General features: G+C 43.8%; 1 protein-coding gene across 2 annotated transcripts in view; it reads left to right on the top strand.

Annotated features, from left to right (window-relative positions):
- CACNA2D1 (calcium voltage-gated channel auxiliary subunit alpha2delta 1) overlaps positions 1-21050 on the top strand; it is a 1913432-nt gene that overhangs the window by 1692923 nt on the left and 199459 nt on the right. For both annotated transcript variants that reach the window (XM_078674178.1, XM_078674177.1), the window contains 2 exons: positions 9100-9203; positions 16603-16701. In XM_078674178.1, coding sequence (XP_078530304.1) covers positions 9100-9203; positions 16603-16701 — 203 coding nt within the window. The remainder of the gene's footprint in view (positions 1-9099; positions 9204-16602; positions 16702-21050) is intronic.

Here is a 21050-nt window from a genome sequence, read left to right as displayed (position 1 = left end):
GATCTTTTCTGTTCTTTGTGTTTTCGGCTGGGGGTACAGGATGTATGGCACAAATTAAATCCAACTGCCAAGGTGCATCCATGTTATTCTAAGACGTGTTGGTGCACTTCACAGATAGATTTATTCTTAGCTCCCCTTCACTATCCCTAAAATCTTTTACCAATATTATGCAGGGGTCTATTCGGGTCATTCGGTGATTGTTTTAAAATCCCTCTATCTCATTCGAGAGTAACCAAAAGGTGGGTCATAAATGCATTATTGCTGGGCCTTGAATCTCGCGCTTGGTCCCTGTCAACAGAGATTGAATACGTTTTTTTCTATCAATAACAATATGGTGGGTGGGGCTATAGTTTAGGAGGTGTTTAAGGCCACAATTCGGGGGTTTATGATTTTGATCTTGGCTTCTCAAACAAAGAAAGATAAAGAAAAATGACCGCTTACATAAAGCGGTAGATGACGCATATTGTAAAGCTATGGTGAAGCAATCAACTCAGATCGTACGTGTATGGTAAGAAAAGAAAGAAGCTTTAAAGCATATTTTTCTGGAGCTGGAACTCCTTAACAGCCGAGTCAATAATAACTGGGTGTATGAAGAGGGTGAGAAAATGGGATGCTTTTTGTATTGGAAGTCCAGAAAAAAAGTAATCATAATTTGATAACCTAGCATTAAAGATCCCCGCACAGGAAAAATAGAAAGAACATTTGGACAATTTATTTTAGACATTAGGATTCATTAGACATGACGGAAATGGATGGGTGGGATTCCGCCTTATGGAAACTTCTTGCAGGAAGTACAGCTCCCAGAGTTAAGCAGCGAATCTGCCGCCATTTTAATACATCCAATTAGTACTGATGAGGTTAAACATTTCATAACAGATGTCCGGGTCCAAAGACGTGGAGGAAGATGGCATTGGGTCAGAATTTTATACGTCGTTTTGGGCCTGGTGTAAATCTTGGCAGACGGACAACTCTTCACAATGGTAATTGATATCTCGGCCGCCGAATATAAATCACATAGAATGTAATGGCATTTATATTTCAGTGAACGGAATATCTATCACCGTTATGACGGAGTAACAGGAAAGATAAGATCTATGCAGGCCCATTGTTCTTTATTATAACCCTCTCTTCCTAAATTGTTTAATTGCATTTAACTTGAGGTTTTTACTCTACCCTCTTTCAAAAAAGAAGTTTTTCTATGTCTTAATATAGACTGATAATGCTCCTAACCACAGACTATAAGATTTTTACGAAATATTCAATTGTATTAGTGGCATAATTAATTGATTGATCCACTCTGACCAAAATGGTTTCCTTAGGGCACAATACTAACTTCTGGGCCAAGTTTATTGATCTTATATAACCAATAATATCCCTGTAGCATACATAGTCTTGCTGGATGCGAAAAAGGCATTTGATTTTGTGAGCTGGAATTTTCTATTTAAAAAGGTGGTAATGTGTAATTTTCTGATACAAGGTAAATTGCCGGATTGTACGGATTTACCTCAGCCCAAATTCTAATAAATAATCAAAGTGTGGGAGCTGCATTTTACAGTGGGGAATCCCGCTAGGGCTGTCCATCATTTCCTATTTTATGTGCTTTAATCATAGAACCCTTGGCCCAAGATATTCGTTCACAAAAAGGTATTTGACCCTCACTTCCAGGTGCTGCTAAGCTAAAAGAAATATACCCAGATTATGTAGCCTTGTACATATCTCCCGATAGGGAAAATATTAAGGCCGCACATCTAGCGATTAAGAGATATACTAGATTGGAGAGATGCAAAACTGATTATTCCAAGACCAAATTACTTTTGTTTAATACTACACCAGAAGGGTTACCCCAGTACATAAGAGCTAATTTTAATTCATTTACCCCCAAAAAGGTATTTAGGGACATTTTACTCTGATTGAGTCCTAGGTAGCTACTGCTTAAACTTTGTCCCTCTATTATCAAAACCTAATCCTTTCTTGACAGTTTGGAAATCTCTTCATATCTCTGTGATCCGTCAGATATGGTTAATAGAAATTTCAGTTTTACCTCTCTTAATATTTCTTTTTATGAACGCCTCTTGTAAATGAACAAGTTGGAGAGCATTTTTATACCATTTATATTTAAAAGGAAATCTCCTAGAGCCAAGCTTAAAGATATTACAACTGCCTAAGACTGAGGGAGGATTGGTATTCCTTTGTTTTAAAACTTATTTTTTTGTGTCTTTTGCTGGGCAGATTCATTGTTTTTCTATGTAGGGCTCGTAGTTTGATAACTTTATAATTTATTATATGTTGGATAGCTATGGGATAGACAGTTTAGTTAGAGCCAATAACAAATCAAAAATCGCAAAATAAGAGAGCTACAAGAGTATGCTAAATGTTTGAGTTTTCAAGCGACATTTGTTTCATAAATTTAAAATTCCTGTAATACACGCTGAGACGCCCCTGAGTGCTGTACACATCTTTCTCCCAGCCTCCCGTCCGCAATTCAGAAGTGAGAAATGAGTAACATTAATAAAATAGGAGATTTTTTAGACAAGAATAAAATTAAGCCTGAAGCAGAGATTCCTCCAAGCAATATTCCATATGATGTTTCCCTCAGTTTTCCCCACAGACAGATGGCCTCTGGTCATAAACATCCTCACTTTACCTTTAAGTTTTACCAAGCATCTACGTTGGTTATTAATGTATTTAGGTTTGAAAAGGTGAATGACTCCCTGAGATATTGGTGTAAATAACCTCTGCATGTTGTTGTAATTATATGGCTGAAGTGGCTGGAGTGTACAGAGATGGAGAGCGACAGAGACAGCTGGTCGAAGTATTTTGAATATGAGTTTTCATTGCTGAAAGGGGCAAATTTTCATAGAATTATGGTTTTTTTAATGACTGGATGCTTTAATATACCCCTGAGAGGCTTAACAAAATGTTTTAAACCACCAATAGAAAATGTCCCAGATGTAAGGAAGTAAGAGCCTGGGAACCCATGTTTTGGTTGTGTAAGGCTGTCTCCAAATATTGGATACAGATTTCTGAGTATACCTCACCAAAGGTAAGGCACATTGTTAAACCCTCTTCAGTTACCGCTTTGTTAGACCTCGACATTCTGGCACAGTTTGGGAAAAGATGTGTAAAATGTATAGAAATCTCTGCATTGGTAACATGGGCTATCATTACGCCATTAAAAATTATCCGTGAATCCCACATTTGGGGAGTGGTTAAGCAAGATAAGGAAAGTCAGCACAAGGGAATATTGGTACCGTGCCAGGTGACTAAAACGCAGCAAAATAAGGAGATATGGCAGACCCTCTCAGTAGAAGAAACCCCATAGGAGAAATTGACTATTTTGCACTTTATCTGCACTACTCATGCACATTTTGAATGATTTCTGATATAGGGAAAGCTAGCACGTTATCTGCCCTGTCACTTTATTGAGTTAGTTAGCTATCAATTATGATGGCTATATAAGAACTATATTCACACTGTCCCTTTACTGTGCTAGATTTTAGGTTACTACTAAGCATCTTCCAATTTCCTTATTGATATAGAGGAAAGTTAGCACTTTATTTGTGTTAGCTAGTTGTCAAACAAGTTGGTCAAGCAAGTTCTGTATTCGCACCATAACTTTGTGTTAACTATTAGGTTAACAACAGCTAATTTTTGATCTCCGTTTGATATTGAGGGAAGCTAGGACTTTGGACACACTTTCTCTTCATTGAATCAGTTAGCAGTTAAACATGCTGGTTATTTAAGTACATTACTTACATAGTCATTTTACTGTGCCAGCTTTTGGAATAATACATACACGATTCTTTGGAATTATAATTTGTCCATGGAATAATGAGCAGTGAGACATGTAAGACTGCAGAATATAAGCATCGCAAGATTATGGATGAGGTGCAGTATTGATTAAGTGCAATAAAAGATATCTGTGTTCTTTTTAACTTGTATGCATCTGCACTTTTTATTGTCAATGTGGCGGTAGGCTTCTCTTCTTGAATAGTTTTCTACTTTTCCTCACTCAGTCAAACCAGGATCTGAGCAGCATTCCCCCCTAACTCCTTCTTTCTGAGGCTAACATGACACAGGCTCTGCCTTTTGTTTTCCCATGCCCAATTCATATATTTTGTAGAGGCAGGGGCAAAAGAGAGGCAGAGTCCTTGGCTGTGGCTTAGGACATTGTAATGTTGAGAACAGCGGGCCTATATCAGTTTATATATGCTGCTGTATTCCACTGTCTTCAATTGATCTCTCAGCAGTGTTCTAATTGGTCAGATAGCTCACTGCTGATGGAAGATCATGTGTGTCTTCCTCTAAACTCCTTGATACTTTTCCCTTTAGTTGTAAGTATTCCCCTTTCCCAGTCACTCTCTTTTGCCCCTCCCCCATGTACTACTAAAATGTATAATTACATATGTGGAAACTCCTGCACTTAGAAAAAGACAGAAGTGCCGGAAGTGTAAACTCCACACATAGGTTTGTGAATAGCATATTGTAGTACGTTTTGTAGGTTGTACTTTGAATATGCCCTTTATTCTTTGGTGTGGTTTCATACACTTTCGACAGCACTTATACTTACACTAGGTTCATAATGCCAACCACAATGACACATTACTTTTGAATGAATAATATTAGCTTCTTTACCCAAGGTAAGTCAGACTTGACCATGCCATCATTGTTTGCGTTTGTGTGTAAGCATGCATGCCAAAAACTGTTCCATGCATGCAAAAGCATAATTGGCATACTAAAGATTACAAGAACAGTCAGGTTGACTGTGAACACCAGATGCTGCTTTTGGAAAAAGTTCATTTTCATAAAAATATAAATAAATAAGATGCTGTTTATTTTCTCAATGAAAACTGTATTATGTGGGGAAAGATTTTATTAGAAAATTACTAATTCATTTCTCTGGGTGACATTCCGGGGAAAATATGCAGACATTGGACCAGTATGTCCCATTTCTCTATTTTATTCCACACACATTTTCAATCCCCCACTCTTAAATTACAGGGAACCCATGTAATGTTAAATTTGAGGGATGGAATCAGTGCCGGCTGTCCCAAACAAAGGGTGGTAAGGCGGGTGGAGGGAGCGCGAGAGGGGGACCGCGGGGTGGGGTAGTATGGGGGGTTAATAATAATTTGTTTTAAAAAGGAACTTACCTTAAGATGCCTGCCCTCTCCTGCGTCGTGTCGTGCCTCCAAAAAAATGTATTAAGGTATTGGTTTAGCTTGGGGAACATATGCGAATTAATCATATGCATAATAGGAGTACTGCACTGTCATATTCCATCAAGCAAGACAACAATTATATTTAGGAAGCTGAAATTATATACATATTCACTGAAACGTTGATTTTTCGGGACATACTTTTCAAAATCTTGGTTCACTTAAAAAACAATTCAAGGACAAAGTCCCTTACATATCAGATTTGGAAGAGAGTGATTATTTAAATTGTATTATATATAGGGCATCTGTTGAATCGGACACCCAAGGTACAATGTATGTCATGCTTATACATCTAGATGATTGTACAGCAATGGGCTGGCAGGTGGTGAATGTCTGAATGCTGGTTGCCTGAGTACCTACAGTAGCAAATGAAACCCTCGCTACTGTACATTGATATTATTAGTGGTCTAGGTCAGTGTATATGGAATAGGAAAGCGTTTATATAATTGTGAATTTTACGACAAGATGGAGGGTTTACGCAGATAGTGTAATAACGGAAATAATTTAAGGATTATCGATATTAATGGACAGCAATATATAATTTCTATTTTGCCCATAACTGGTAAGATTTAAACAGTCAGAAATATATAAATATGAGCATTTCATCAACTCCATGCTAATTGAATTTTAAAAGGAATGTATGTGATTATTATGAAATTAATTTTCAACTCTCAGCTCTCAGTAGAAACGTAATCACCAAGAGTTTAATGAAGGATGCAGAGATGGACAAAATCCTCAGACCGTCACAATAATATTAATAAAGATAGCAATCATTTGTAAAGACTTTTACGTCTGTAGTTAACGGGTTTCTTTATAGCAAATTCAGTTGTTCTTCTTTTATAGAGCTTTCCAGATTTCAAATATTTAAACATCAGGTCACTCAAAGAAGTAAGCCTCTAGCATTTATCCCACCAAGATTTAAATCGATTGCCTGGTTTTCCATTTCCAATTATTCTACATACCTAATTAGATACACCCAACTGCATTAGTGAGGAAGGTTGCTGTATATGATATTAATTTCCTTCTTACAAAAGATCGACTTAGGCACTATAAGAAATCTTTTTTTAATGTCTTCAAATATAGCGTACCTAGAAATATTATTAATTAAAAGGATGAAAGTTTGTTTGAAAGATTATGAATTTAACACGCTTATTTCCACTAACAATTGAATTGGATTTATTTTTGAATCTATACACATACACCTCATCAAGCCTAAAGTGATTAATTAATATCCCGAAGCCTGGAAATGATAAGACGTCTTGCTGGGCCTACAGACCCATATCACTTTTGAATCTGGATAACAAATTATACACTAGCATACCAGCGGCCCGCCTGGCGCCGTACATGGCCCAATTGGTAGAATCTGATCAAGCCGGTTTTTTCCCCCAGAGGCAGACTAGCGACAACACCAAACGCATTCTGCCACTTGATAGAGAAGGCATCCCGCACTCAGGGCGAATATATGCTTCTGGCGATTGACGCCGAAAATGGTTTTGATGGCTGCTGGGCTCAGGGAGAAATTTAGAACTCGGATCCTGACTTGCTATCGTCTCCCTATGGCAACGGTTTGCGTCAATAAAAATACGTCCTCCTGCTTCCCTATTGGTAGAGGCACGCGACAGGGGTGCCCCCTGTCGCTCCTTCTTTCTGCACTCTACATGGAGCCCCTCGCGCTGAGAATTCGGCAACACCCACTCATCACCGGGATTAAGTTCGGGGGTGACGTCCATACTATTAGTCTTTATGCGGACAATATTTCACTTTCCCTGTCGGAACTGGTTACGGCTCTTCGTGCCCTTTTTATTCAGCTAGAGGCCTTTGCCAGAGGGTCTGGTTTAAAATTAATGTTGGAAAATCCATGGCGTTGGATTTGTACCTCTCCCAACACACTCTCGATTTCCTGCGGGAGGAACACCCGGTCCGCTGGGCGGACTCGGCCATACCTTATCTAGGCATCCAATTAGCTCCGACACTTCCGGCCATATTTGATTTGAACTATTCCCTTCTCCGCACCCGCATACGTGCGGAGCTGTGCAGGTGGAAGCACTGTACTATTTCTTGATTGGGTAGAATAGCAGCCACTAAGATGAAGATTTTCCCGCAAATCTTGTACTTGTTACAGACCCTCCCACTGAAGCAATCCATGGGCTGGATTCAACAGACCCAATCGGCGCTTTCCCGCATCATCAGGAATGGTCGCAAACCATGTTTCCGACATCAAATCGCGGTCCTACCACCCGAGGGTGGGGAGTGGGGGTGCCGGACCTTCAGACCTATTAGCATGCGGCCCAGCTTCGGTATTTAGTGGAGTGGCAGAGGTTGGAGTCGGAGAAACACTGGCTGTTTCAGGATCAAGCAGTTGCGGGCAGACCCCTACAGGGGCTTCCTTTCCTTCCTAAGTCGCGTCGGCCCCCCAACTTATACGCTTCTTTCATCACGAGCACTGTCATGGAAGCCTGGGATCGCACCAATGCTTCGGCGCAGTTGACTACTTTTGCGTCACCCATGACGCCATTGTTCGATAACCCGGATTTCCAACCAGACACAGACACGCACGCATTCCCTGCTTGGCGCTCCTCCCCTTGTAGGTCCCTAGGGCACCTTTTTGATTTAGAGGGCATTATCTCCTTCCCACAGCTCAAAGATTATTACGGCATTTCTGAATCGGGACGGTTGGAATACCTTCAGCTCCGTCACTGGGCAATGCACCCACAGGTTAGACCGCAGGCACAGCGTTTGCTGACTTCATATAAAAAATGGTTCGTTACCCGCACTACGGGTAAAAAGGTCATCTCGGATCTCTATAGGATGCTGCTAGCCCCTACTACACATAAACACAATGCAGTGCATGAGCGTTGGGAGAGGGACCTGGGGAGAACCCTTACACACAAGGAGTGGGAGGGTATATATCACAGGACGCGGCATTCAGCATACCATCCAGGGCTCACAGAAACACTGACCAAAATAGTCACTTATTGGTATTAGACGCCTAAGCACCTGCGACAATTTGACTCAAGCTGAAGTGACCTTTGTTGGAGGGGATGTGGGAAGGTGGGCACCCTGGAACATATTCTTTGGAGTTGTACACATCTGCAGCCATACTGGTCCCAGGTACTTGATGAGATTGACCTACATTTTGAGAAACAGCTTCCACGATTCCCCTCCTATATTCTCCTGGGCTTACCTAGTCCTCTGATGTATCCTCTCAAGTCCCGGAAGGGTAGGATGATTGCAATTGTGTTAGGGGCTGTCATGCAGAATATTCTGGTCCATTGGAGGTCCACCCATCTCCCTACACACTCGGGTAGGCTTCAGAGGCTCTGGATGGTGCTGGGCATGGAGAAACTTACACTCACTCTGTCGGGTAGGGGATCAGAGTTCCCTGAGTTATGGCGACCCTTTCTAACATTGCTAGTATCGTAATGTAGGGAACTGACATGCCTTCGGTATTTACGACTGTTACGCCTCCCCGACACTCAAATTACCAGTGGCTCCACCAAGAAAGCCCGCAGAACACAACTCTAAATATGACCTTATTCCCTTTACGTTTTTCTCTATTTCTTTCAATGACTTGGTGGACGAAGGGTGGTTGGGTTGGGAGGGAGTAGGGTGGGTTTGGGTTGGTGAGATGGGTGGGAGGAGTTAGTTCATTTTTTGTTTTATTTTGGTTTTCTTGATGGCCCGCTCCATGCTTATTACCGTTGGTAACAAGGTAAAGCGACTTTGCTGTCTATATTTGCCCCATGTTTGAGGAGCTGAGGGTCCTTGTCATTTGTCTGTTTTATAAACAATGAAAAGATTTAAACCATAAAGTGATTAATTAAATAGTATGTTGAGTTTTTCATTTTTCGAAACTGATGATAATCATTCACATTTTTAGTGCTGGAGAGGACTGGAAAGAAAATCACGAGACATACGAAGATAGTTTCTATAAAAGGAGTCTGGATAATGACAAATATATCTTTACAGCTCCCTACTATACTAGTAAGTTTTTCTTGATGTTTTGTGAAACTATATGGTTATATGACTAATAAATATTAACCTGTTTGTCAAATGTATTTAACAAATGTCCTGTAAAACTGAAAAATATTTAAAGGCCACACACTATGATATGATTCACCTTTCCTAAAGTTATATGTAATAATTTAAGCAAATACATCTTCCATGCATTCTGTAATGTTTAGGAAGAAACCAAAACATTAACTAGGAACCTGTACCTCCAAGCTCAGCTCACCCACTATACACTACCATACAGTGTTGCCTTAAAGAAAACATCAGAATGAAACATTTCCTAGCTAACGTAACAGAAAGTTTCAATTCTGTTAAGGACTCGCAGGCGAGGATTATGCCTTCTTTCTTCACTTTAATTGTCATAGCAGCAACAAGAAACAACATGAGATTACACTTCTCATGAACCATCGGGAAAGAGTAGTTGAATCAAAATACAAGTATTAACCAATTAGAATCAAGCAACAATGTCCAATCAGGATCGTCCAGCAGCCGTATAGACCCTTGCCAGCGTCCATTCCTCCTCTTTCGAAGCGCGAAGACAGCCCAGCCTCCTCTTCAGGCGTCCTGTTTATTGGAATCCGAACCTGAAAAAAAAAGAAACGTTTTACCTGAGGTAGAAAACCGTTACCCTGCAAGGTAAGCATAATGTGAAACTCCACATTGCTACATCATTCTAAAGTCACTTTAGAACTGAATGTAAATAAGTACTTACTACAATACGGGGAGGGACCTCCTCCAGGAGCACTGGGCTGGATAATCCTCGCCTCTGAGTCCTTAATAGAATTGAAACTTTCCGTTACGTTAGCTAGGAAATTTTTCATTCTATGTCAAGACTGGAGGCGAGGCTTATGCTTGTTTAAAGCTTGCCCACAACCATCTGAGCCATATCAAGGATAGGCTTAAAGTAAAACCTCTTAAAGGTAGAATCAGAGGACCAATCTGCCGCGTTGAGGATATCCTCCAGGCGGGCACCTAAGCCAAACCCCTTGGATGCCATTGCACCTCCAGTGCGCTTCAAAATGGCTGAGACTGAGGCCTACTTCCTGCATCACCCATCAGACCCATCTGGCGATGGTAGGAGAAGATACCGCCTTGAAAGGCTTACGAAGGGCAATTAGGAGTTGCCGTTCCCCCGGAGGGTGGAGCTCCTCCGTCATTTCCTCATATGCCTGAGGCAACGAACCACACAGAGCTTAGGGGAATCCGGGAAGTCTGGGTAAGAGATAACCATAGTATGGCACTTAGTACGTCTCAGTAAGGTAAAAGCAACCCTGTTGGGGGTGAACACTCGCCCTGTAATATCCAGGGCACGAACATCTTGTAAAGAAGTGAAGGGCAAAATGATGTAGGAAAGATTAATTTATTCAGATATATGGATCCCATCCACAGCTAACCTGTCTCCAGTACATCCAACATACTCTAACTGTCTTAACTCTAAAGATAATATTCTTAGCTACTGTACAAAGCATTCTAAAGCTCCTAGCAACAGGCATCAAGATGCCACACATCTGAAACCCTACTACAAGACACCAGACACAAAAGCATTGCCAATTTTGCAGAAAGTTCTTTTCTGGAGAGGTGTTGATTAAGTTGCCAGGATAGTGAAAGATTCACCACCAGATTGACATCCCATAAAGCAGAATAACGTGGCTCTCGGGGTAAGGAAAGCCGGATACCTCGTAGGAGTCTGCACACCGTGGGATGTTCCCCCACCAGGGAGCTATTGACCGGGACATGGCCTGACGAAATGGCTGACCTGAAGGTGTTAATCGACCAGTAGGCCAGGCCAACAGAGACTAGATGGGCTAGGAAATTTACGATGAGGACCACGTCCGCGACAAAGCGATCGACACCCCGTCGCCACCAGCGGATGAGGTGTTCCTTCCGGATCCATTAGAAGAGTAGGAAACTGGGGGAGTAGGATTGGAAATCCCAAGAAAGTTCCAGAAGAACCGGAAACCACACTTGAGACCTCCAAAGAGGGGTGGCTAGGACCAGGTCTGCTGACTTAAGCGGATAACCGCGTTATCATCGCAAAGGGAGGGAACGCATACCCCCGTTTCACGCTCGAGTCCTGGAGAAAGGAGTCCTTGGCCATCGACAAGGGGTCTGACCTCCAACTGACAAACCTCAGAAGTTGATGGTCCAGGCTGGATGCAAATAGGTCCATCGTGAATGGACCCCAATGGTCCTGGAGGGATGCAAAAATCTCTTCATTTAGCTTCCATAGACTGGAATCCCTGAAGTGACGGGACTGAAAATCCAATATCCCAGGTACTCTGCCGTCACTGAGATCTGGCTTTCTAGGCAATCCTGCCAGAAGCTTGCTGCCAGATCTGAGAGGGCTTTGGACCTGGTGCCCCCCAGGTAATTTATATTACGAATTGCCGAGACATTGTTCATCTTTAAGAGTACGCAAGACTGAACTGAATCTCTCGTCCAGCACCGCACAGTGAATGAACCCCCAAGGAGTTCCAAACAGTTTATATGTAATTTCTGTTCTGTGGGAGACCAAAAACCTCCCATGGAAAGACTTCCGCACCGTGCACCCCAACCAAGCCTGCTGGCGTCGGATTCGATAACAAGATCTGGGGCAGACCCAAAGATCACCCTGCCGTTCCAGGCCTCCATATGCTGTAGTCACCAAAGGATTTCCGCCTTTGCGTCGGCAGACAAATCCACTTTGTGAGAATAGGGGTAACCTTTCCACAGAAAGTACGCCTTGAGGCATTGGAGGGCCTTGTAGTGGAGAGGGCCCGGGAAGATGGCCTGAATTGAGGCTGAAAGAAGACCCACCACCCGGGCCAGCTGCCAAAGGGACACCTGTTGTTTGGCCAGGACCCGCCGTAACTCGTGACGAATTTTCATCACTTTCCTGGCCGGCAGACTGAGAGTGGCGGACGAGGTGTCGATGACGAGCCCCAAGAATGTAATTGACTGGGTTGGAAGTAAGGTGATTTATTCTCGTTGATCACAAAACCGAGGTCCTGGAAGAGAGTCGCATCCGAAGATGCTCTGTCAGTTGACGAGGACATGATGCCATCAGGAGGATATCGTCAAAATAGACTATCATCCTGACCCCCGAGCTCTCAGGAATTCCACCGCTGGCTTAAGAACCTTGGTGAAACACCAAGGCGCTGAAGAGAGCCTGAAAGGAAGGGCCGTGAACTCAAATACCTGCTGCCCCCAAGCCAACTGGAGGAAACGGCGATGGGGCTCAAAAATCGGGATCACCAGGTACGTTTCCTTGAGGTCCAAGCGGACCATCCAATAAGAGGGACAGAGTACGTCTCACGGGAGGAGGATCCCCTCCATTTTGAAGTGGCGGTATACCCTCCACTCGTTGAACTCAATTGAATTTATTACCGGCCTCTTGCTGCTGTCGGTCTTGTCGACCAGAAAAATATTGCTCAGGAAACTTTAAGGGTGAGGTGACGTGAGGGCGATGGCGCCCTTGTGGAGCAGTGAGGACACTTCCTCATCCACCAGGGCGGCATTGTGGGCCGAGAACTGAATGAGACGCGGCAGAACCTTTTGCACAGGAAACCCTGTGAACTCTATATGAAAACCCCTCACAGTTTGCAAAACCCAAGCATCCCGGGTGATGGCCAACCAGGCTTGGTAACAACTTGCTAGACGCCCCCCCTATGCTAAGAGAGGAAGAAGGGTGAACACTCACCGGAATTTGAGTTAGATGCTCCTGATCTGATTCCTCTGCCTTTCCCATGGCGTCCTAGTGTGGGGTAGAAATTTTTAAACTTTGATTGGTCTTGATAATTTCCGGAACCTATCTGCGTGTTCTGATGGTTCTGGCGACCGGTCGATCGGCCCCTGGCTCGACTGGCCCCTCGCAAATCACGAGGGAAAACTTTTTTAATGGTAGACTGGGCCCTGTCCAAAGATGTAAATGTGTTTACGAACTTCCCCAGTTCCCTTATAATAGGCTCCCCGTACAAGCCACCCTGAGCGACGGCGCCGGCCTCCGAATCCGCTAGGTCTCCTAGTTTCTGATCAATCTTAATCAGGAGGGACCGGTGGCGCTCGGTGGAGAGGGCACAATTTGCATTGCCCAGAAAAATCACTACCCTCTGCGCCCAGACAGACAAAGTTTCAGGGGAAATGATGGAGCCAGATGCTTTTGCTTCTTCGGCCATGTCAAGAATCTTCGTGGCCGGCCAGAGGGCATCCAGGAGCTTATCCTGGCACGCTCTCCAAGATCTTTCAATGCCCTTCTTGGGGTCCCGTATAAATTTCATCAGAAATGTCGACATTCTAGGTTCAATTTCCGGAGTGAGGGCAACTTTCCCTTCCAAGGAGAGTCAAGGACTCTCTGTTCGAAGGCAGTTGCAGGCCTCTTTTTCCAGGGGGTGGCAGATGTGTTCTACGACATACGTGGCAACTTTCTCCGCCGGGGTCCAGTCCGATGAGCACGGGTGTACTATCTCATTGGGATTGATCATGTCAGACACCGGGGAGATGGCCTGAGGGTCTTGTGAAGGTCGAGATGGGAGCCAGGGTCTAGGCAGGCTGGGCTCAGAGTCGGGATCACCAGAGGGGGCTGGTAGGGCCGATGAGAGTGCAGGGGTGGACGGCCAAGGGGTAGATGAAGGCCCAGCCGGCTGATTATCAAGTAAAGCTTTCTTTAATCGCTCGAAAGCATCCACGTCAATGCCAGGTTCCCTGGGGAGCTTAGCAGGGGGGGAACTTACACTTTCCTGGGCTGACGTGGAGGGAGTTTGTGAGGGGGGAGCCACACTTTGTTCAAGGCATTCAAACGCCTGCTCAATCTGGCGGGAAAGCCTGTCCTCTAAAGGAGATATGGCTTGGTCAACCGCCTTGTAAATAGATGTGTCAACTGCCTCATAATAGGCATCTCCCCAAGGCATGTCTGTCAAGGGGTCTTCCACTTCCTGGTACTCGTCGTAATATTCCATTGTACCAAAGAGACAGAATATAAAGACGTCACCAAACACTCCTCACACCTTAGGTAAGGGTTAACAAATGAAGTTGGGTTTCAGCTGAAGAATTGGTGGTATTAGACCACACTTTTCACTGGGTTCTAGCCCCAGGGGACCTCTGCTGGCACAAGAGATCAAAAGCACACACAGTTCCCCCCTCGGGGAGCGCAAAACTGGTCTGGAAATGTCCCCTTTTAGGACCTAATGGCCAATACAGGACCTCCTGAGATGTGTTCAACAGTAATTACAGACTCAAGACATATTATCACACAGCAGGGACCGAGTGCAGATCAAATTATGCAGAGCGTGCCAAGCGCAGGAATGCCGCTGCTTACAGACCGTGAAAACGCGCTCGCCTCAGACCAGGAACCCTGATTGAAGTTGCGCGCGTGCCGCCCGAACTGCCGTAGAGGTCCTGGCGCGCTGCTCGACTTCAAATACGCCTCCCACGACGCTTTGTGGTGGGAGGATCACAGGCACCACCAGCAGTACACCGCGTAGGGACGGAAACCGTTCCCGCGGCAAGAAACAAATACCACAGAAAACACCGGGCACCAGGAGGCGCGAAACCTGAACTCTCAAAGAAAAGCTACGTGCTGAACTAGAAGCGCGCTCGCACATGCAAACGTTGAAAAAACACTTTAGCGGTCACACGCGGACCCACTTGAAATAACCAACTGTTGTGAATCATGAAGAATGCAGTACAAACATGTAGAGCAATCGCGCTAGCGACAAAACCATAAAACTTGAATTTAAAACCAGACAAAGCACAAACAGTCAGGAAATAACTTAAGAGCACTTATCTGGCTGCCTAGCAGCAAAGAAAGAGGAGGAATGGATGCTGGCAAGGGGCTATACGGCTGCTGGACGATCCTGATTGGACATTGTTGCTTGATTCTAATACTTGTATTTTGATTCGACTACTCTTTCCCGATGGTTCATGGGAAGTGTACTCTCATGTTGTTTCTTGTTGCTGCTATGACAATTAAAGTGAAGAAAGAAGGCATAATCCTCACCTCCAGTCCTGACATAGAATCATATTTTTCTATAGTTTTCAGCTGTGGACAAAGTCATTTTGGTGCAAAAGGCCAGGTTTTAATTGTCTCAAAATCTCTTTCGAATACATCGATGAACCACTGGGGTTACCTGGCTGATGTACTGGAGCACAGTAAAACACTGAAAATTAAAACAAGAATCATTATATCAAAAGGGTTTATAGATATGTGTGGTGAATTCTCAGAGCAATTAAAATGGGTTGTTGTGTTTAAGAGATTAATGGCCAGCATTTTCCTGCATTGCTTTTGGTTATTAAGGAACATTTTCAGGTTCTACTATAACGGGCACAGAGTCAGTATGTATGGAGGACATTTTTGTATCCAGAAAACTAGAATACAAATATGGGTGGGATTTTTGAGGGTTGTATGACATCAAAATGCATGCTTTTACCACGCATGCCATTACAACGCAGTTTTTACAACGCAAGTCGTTACAACGACTTGCGTTGGGGGGCGCTGGATAGTGGAATAGTTTCATTTTCCTTTCGAACTCCAGTCCCCGTGGATAGTAGGGAAGGTGTTGGATAGAAAATTAAGCTAGTCCCTATTCTACAGCGCCCTCCAGCGCAAGTCATTGTAATGACTTGCGTTGTAATGGTTGCATTGTAATGATACTGCGGGGTAAAAGTTGCGTTGTAAAGGATGTTCCCCATTTTTGAGCAATGGCACTGTGAACGATATGACACTGGATGTAAAACAATGAATGGAGTTGTTAGGGAATTCAGACTGTAAGATTATTTTTATCATGTACTCCTATTTTGACATGAGCAACGTGTGAATACAGACCGCCATCCCTCTGTTTCCATTCATAATCTACATTTTTAGATAAAACAACCCGAATTCTTAAAGGAGCAGGCAGTGGTTTCCTGGGCCTCTACCTAATCAACCTGAGTTTGCCGTCCATGTTAAGTTTCCCAAAGGGACACCTTCTTTTTTGGGCATCTTTTACCACCTCTTTTGATGTGTTGGTAACTAGCCAATTGAGTTAGGAAACAATGCATAAATACCATTGAATCTTGCATGTAGAAGGTTATGCCCCTTTAATATCTCCTGCTATCTGTGATTCGAAATGGATCGTAAAACACATCTTGAAAATCACAACTGACAAAAAGGGGTTAGTAATTAGAAAAAAGAACATTTTGTGGTTGCATACACTGAGATTGTGCGGATCGCAGTGTTTTCAATAGCAAAATAGCTTTCTACATTTGGGCCCTTAGAGCTGAGCTCTGTGTGAGCCAATTCGTGGTGCTTGAGAGGTTTGAAAAATCCATAATTAATCAGTGTTTGACATAACTGGTGAAAATCAATTCCTGTCCTGCAAGCCACTGTATAACGTTTTAACCTTCTTTTCACCTCCAGGAAATGGAAGTGGAGTGGATGTTGCAAACTATGACTCAGGCATAATGGTAAGCAGAGCTGTAGAAATAACGATTGATGGCACTCTTCTTAAGCCCGCAGGTAAGTGCAAACCCCAGCCTACAAATCTCAAAATAGTGTGAAAATATATGTTTAATTCAAACTTACATCTGTTAATCATAGTTCCCTATTGCAAAATGTGTACATCTGTATGCCTGTGCATTACAGAGATAGCCATAGCAACTGATAAACTACTCTGCATTGGTGTACCGAAATTCTAGCCAATAGATCATACAATAATCTGATCATTCCTAGGAAAATATCTGCTTATCCTCAAATGGCTGACTAGCCTCAAATGTCTAGCTCATTTCTTTCATCCCAGAAAAATCCAGGAAGGTGTAGCATAAATTTAATTATCAGGTAGCTTCAAACAATACCAGCTTCCTCATGACCTCTAATCAGAATTCACATTTTCTTAAGGAACATAATCAGCTCTGGCTGACAACAAAAAGAAATTACTAGAGAAAGGCCAGCAATGAGTTGTGATTTCTTTGAATCTTTAATTCAGCCTATGATACCACTGATCATGATATCCTTCGGCAGCAAGTGTAAGAATGATAATGATTCATGGCCTTCATTGTCTTGATCAATATGCATTCATAGGCCCTTCTGAAGTTTTTGCTTTCAGATCAATTTGTGATGTTTCCTAATGTTCCTCTCTCTCCCACTGCTTTTTAAATGATACTTGCAACTCATGTCTCAGGTACAAAATCAGTACAATATCCAGTTCTAGACATATGCTGCTGACACTGAAATCTACATCAATCTGATGATAAAATAACAAACTGTCTAGACCAGGGGTCTCCAACCTTTTGTGTAGTCAGAGCTACTTCTGGCCAGTGAAAATCGCTGTGAGCTACTGAACCCGAAGCAACGCGCGAATTTTTCAGAGAGACCCCCCACGCCTAGTTTCATTGACTTAAAGACTAATTTCATCAGAGCCCATACTGTGGTTTGAACAAAATACCCAAGACAGGCCTGACTTAAGAGTTCCCTAAAACACCAAAAGGAATGACTTTGGATTTGTGACGCTTAAAGACATTTCAATTAATAGGTCCAAAATTAAGGTCCATAATTTCAGAGACACTGCTAACGAGTACAAATTACAAAATGATAAAGTAGTACTATCACAAAATTAGCTGCAATACACCATATCATTTATCTTTTTTGCTGCATGATTTTGTCAAACTTGCTGCATAATTTGGTCCCCCAGTGCCAAATAATTAAGCATGGGCTGAAAATTCGTTCCGCTCGCGGAATTTGCGGATTTTCCGCAATTTCGCGATCCGAGAATCTCGCGAAATTGCGGTGAAATCCGCGAATCAGCGGGGACGAATTTTCAGCCAAGCACTTACAAGGTTACAGCAGCAGGTGCAAAAGTTGAAGCTAATTTTTTGTAACCTTTTACAAAAGGGTTACAAAGAAATTAACTTCAACTTGGGCACCTGCTGCTGTAAGCCTGTAAGTCCTTCCTGGCCCCTCGTTGCCTACTTGCAACTATTCTCTGACCCTGCTCTCACCCTTGAAGCAGGGTCAGAGAATAGCAATGAGGCGCCTGTCACGAAAATTAAACCTCAACAGGAAGCACTGACAGATATAAAAACAAGCATTTGCAATGCAATAGGTCTCGCATTAGGAAAGTTTGAGCTATTGGTCTTGTAAATGACAATTTTTTTTATGTATGTGTTGGTTTTGAAAATAGCTAAATTAATAGCTTTGTCATTTACAATGCCAATAGTTATAACTTTCGCAAATGTGACACCTATAGCATTTGTAATGCAACATGTTTTGTATTTACGTGACTTAACTGTATTGATATTACAAATTACAATGGCTTTTAATTTTTTTAAATAATTAATACTTAAATGAAAGTGATTTTAATTTATAATGGCAATAGCTTAAACTTGTGTAAATAACTTTTGTGAAGATTATGTTCAGTGTATTTTATTGTGTCGAAAATCCAAGAACAGAAGTGAAATATTAACATCTTTTTGTGACATTTGTAATAAAGTTTGAAACATTGAGAAAACATATTTGAACCAGTTGTTGTTGAATGGTTGCGCAGATTGATACTGGGATGGTGCTGAGTGGTGCTGTGGTGGTGCTGAGTGGTGCTGTGGTGGTGCTGAGTGATACTGGGATGGTGCTGAGTTATGCTGGGGTGGTGCTGAGTGGTGCTGTGGTGGTGCTGAGTGATGCTGTGGTGGTGCTGAGTGATGCTATGGTGGTGCTGAGTGATGGTGTGGTGGTGCTGAGTGATGCTGTGGTGGTGCTGAGTGGTGCTGTGGTGGTGCTGAGTGATAATGTGGTGGCGCTGAGTGATGCTGTGGTGACGCTGTGGAGGCGCTGAGTGGTGCTGTGGAGGTGCTGAGTGATAATGTGGTGGTGCTGAGTGATAATGTGGTGGTGCTGAGTGATAATGTGGTGGTGCAGAGGGCAGAAAGGCACAAAAAGCAGTCTAACAAAGGGCAAAAGGGCAGAAAAACAAGGGAAAAACGAGTCTAACAGAGGGCAGAAGGGCACAAAAAACCAGTCTAACAGAGGACAGAAGGGCAGAAAAAAAAGGGAAAAACGAGTCTAACAGAGGGCAGAAAGGCACAAAAACGAGTCTAACAGAGGGCAAAAGGTCACAAAAACGAGTCTAACAGAGGGCAGAAGGGCATAAAAACAAGGGAATAATGAGTCTAACAGAGGGCAGAAGGGCACAAAAAACGAGTCTAACAGGGAGCAGAAGGGCAGAAAAACAAGGTGAAAAACGAGTCTAACAGAGGGCAGAAGGGCAGAAAAAAAGGGAAAAACGAGTCTAACAGAGGGCAGAAGGGCACCAAAAACTAGTCTAACGGGGCAGAAAGGCACAAAAACGAGTCTAACAGAGGGCAGAAGGGCATAAAAACAAGGGAATAATGAGTCTAACAGAGGGCAGAAGGGCACAAAAAACGAGTCTAACAGGGAGCAGAAGGGCAGAAAAACAAGGTGAAAAACGAGTCTAACAGAGGGCAGAAGGGCAGAAAAAAAGGGAAAAACGAGTCTAACAGAGGGCAGAAGGGCACAAAAAACTAGTCTAACGGGGCAGAAAGGCACAAAAACGAGTCTAACAGAGGGAAGAAGGGCAAAAAAACAAGGGAATAACAGAGGGCAAAAGGTCACAAAAACGAGTCTAACAGAGGGCAGAAGGGCAGAAAAAAATAAGGGAAAAATGAGTCTAACAGAGGGCAGAAGGGCACAAAAAACGAGTCTAACAGGGAGCAGAAGGGCAGAAAAACAAGGGAAAAACGAGTCTAACAGAGGGCAGAAGGGCACAAAAAACAAGTGTAACAGGGGGCAGAATGAATCCCGCCCTGCGTGTTTGTCCACGAAGATGCCACCTTTTTGTGCAATACCTCTACTCAACTGGAGTACTTCCTACTGTCTAATCAGTAAGTGCTCCCTCGTTGGCTAAATGTATAGGGGCAGATTTACAATAACTGGCGCATCCCCAGGGATGCGCCAGTTATTGTGCGCCGCAGCTCCGCCACCAATGGTGCGCTGCATTTACAATGCGGCGCACCATGTGGCAAAAATGGCACAGATGCATCACGCATCTGTGCCGTAAAAGCAGCGCATTGCTGGAGCTGCGTCGCGCTAGCGACGCAGCTCCAGCAATGCTCTGGGGGGCCCTATTTCTCCAATGCTGCATCAAGCCTTGTGCCTGCTCCAAGCAGGCGTAGGGTTTTGACGCAGCATTGGCCTAAAAGTGACCGAGTGAAATCTTGTAGATTTCACTCAGCCACTTTTAGGAGGCGTTCCTGCGCAGGAACGCCCTCCCCTGCGCCGAAACGCCTCCTGATGGCGCAGGGCTTTACAGCGTGACGATCTCTCAGATGCGTCACGTTGTTAATACCCAGCACCATGGCGCATCTTTTGTGCTGCCGCTGCGTCACAAAAGGTCTTGGTAGAGGGTGGCAGTGGTGAACCAGAGGGTGGCAGTGATGAACCAGAGGGTGACAGTGATGAACCAGAGGGTGGCAGGGGTGAACCAGAGGGTGACAGTGCTGAACCAGAGGGTGGCAGTGCTGAACCAGAGGGTGGCAGGGGTGAACCAGAGGGTGGCAGTGATGAACCAGATGGTGGCAGGGTGAACCAGAGGGTGGCAGTGGTGAACCAGAGGGTGGCATGGGTGAACCAGAGGGTGGCATGGGTGAACCAGAGAGTGGCAGTAGTGAACCAGAGGGTGGCAGTGCTGACCCAGAGGGTGTCAGTGGTTAACCAGAGGGTGGCAGTGGTGAACCAGAGGTGCTGTGATGAACCAGAGGGTGGCAGTCGTGAACCAGAGGGTGGAAGTGGTGAACCAGAGGGTGACAGTGCTGTACCAGAGGGTGGAAGGGGTGAACCAGAGGGTGCTGTGATGAACC

Source organism: Lissotriton helveticus, chromosome 1_1, assembly GCF_964261635.1.
Source record: "Lissotriton helveticus chromosome 1_1, aLisHel1.1, whole genome shotgun sequence".
Taxonomy (NCBI): Eukaryota; Metazoa; Chordata; class Amphibia; order Caudata; family Salamandridae; genus Lissotriton; species Lissotriton helveticus.
The sequence above is the reverse complement of the archived record's forward strand: the minus strand, read 5'-3'. Positions and strand labels throughout refer to the sequence as shown.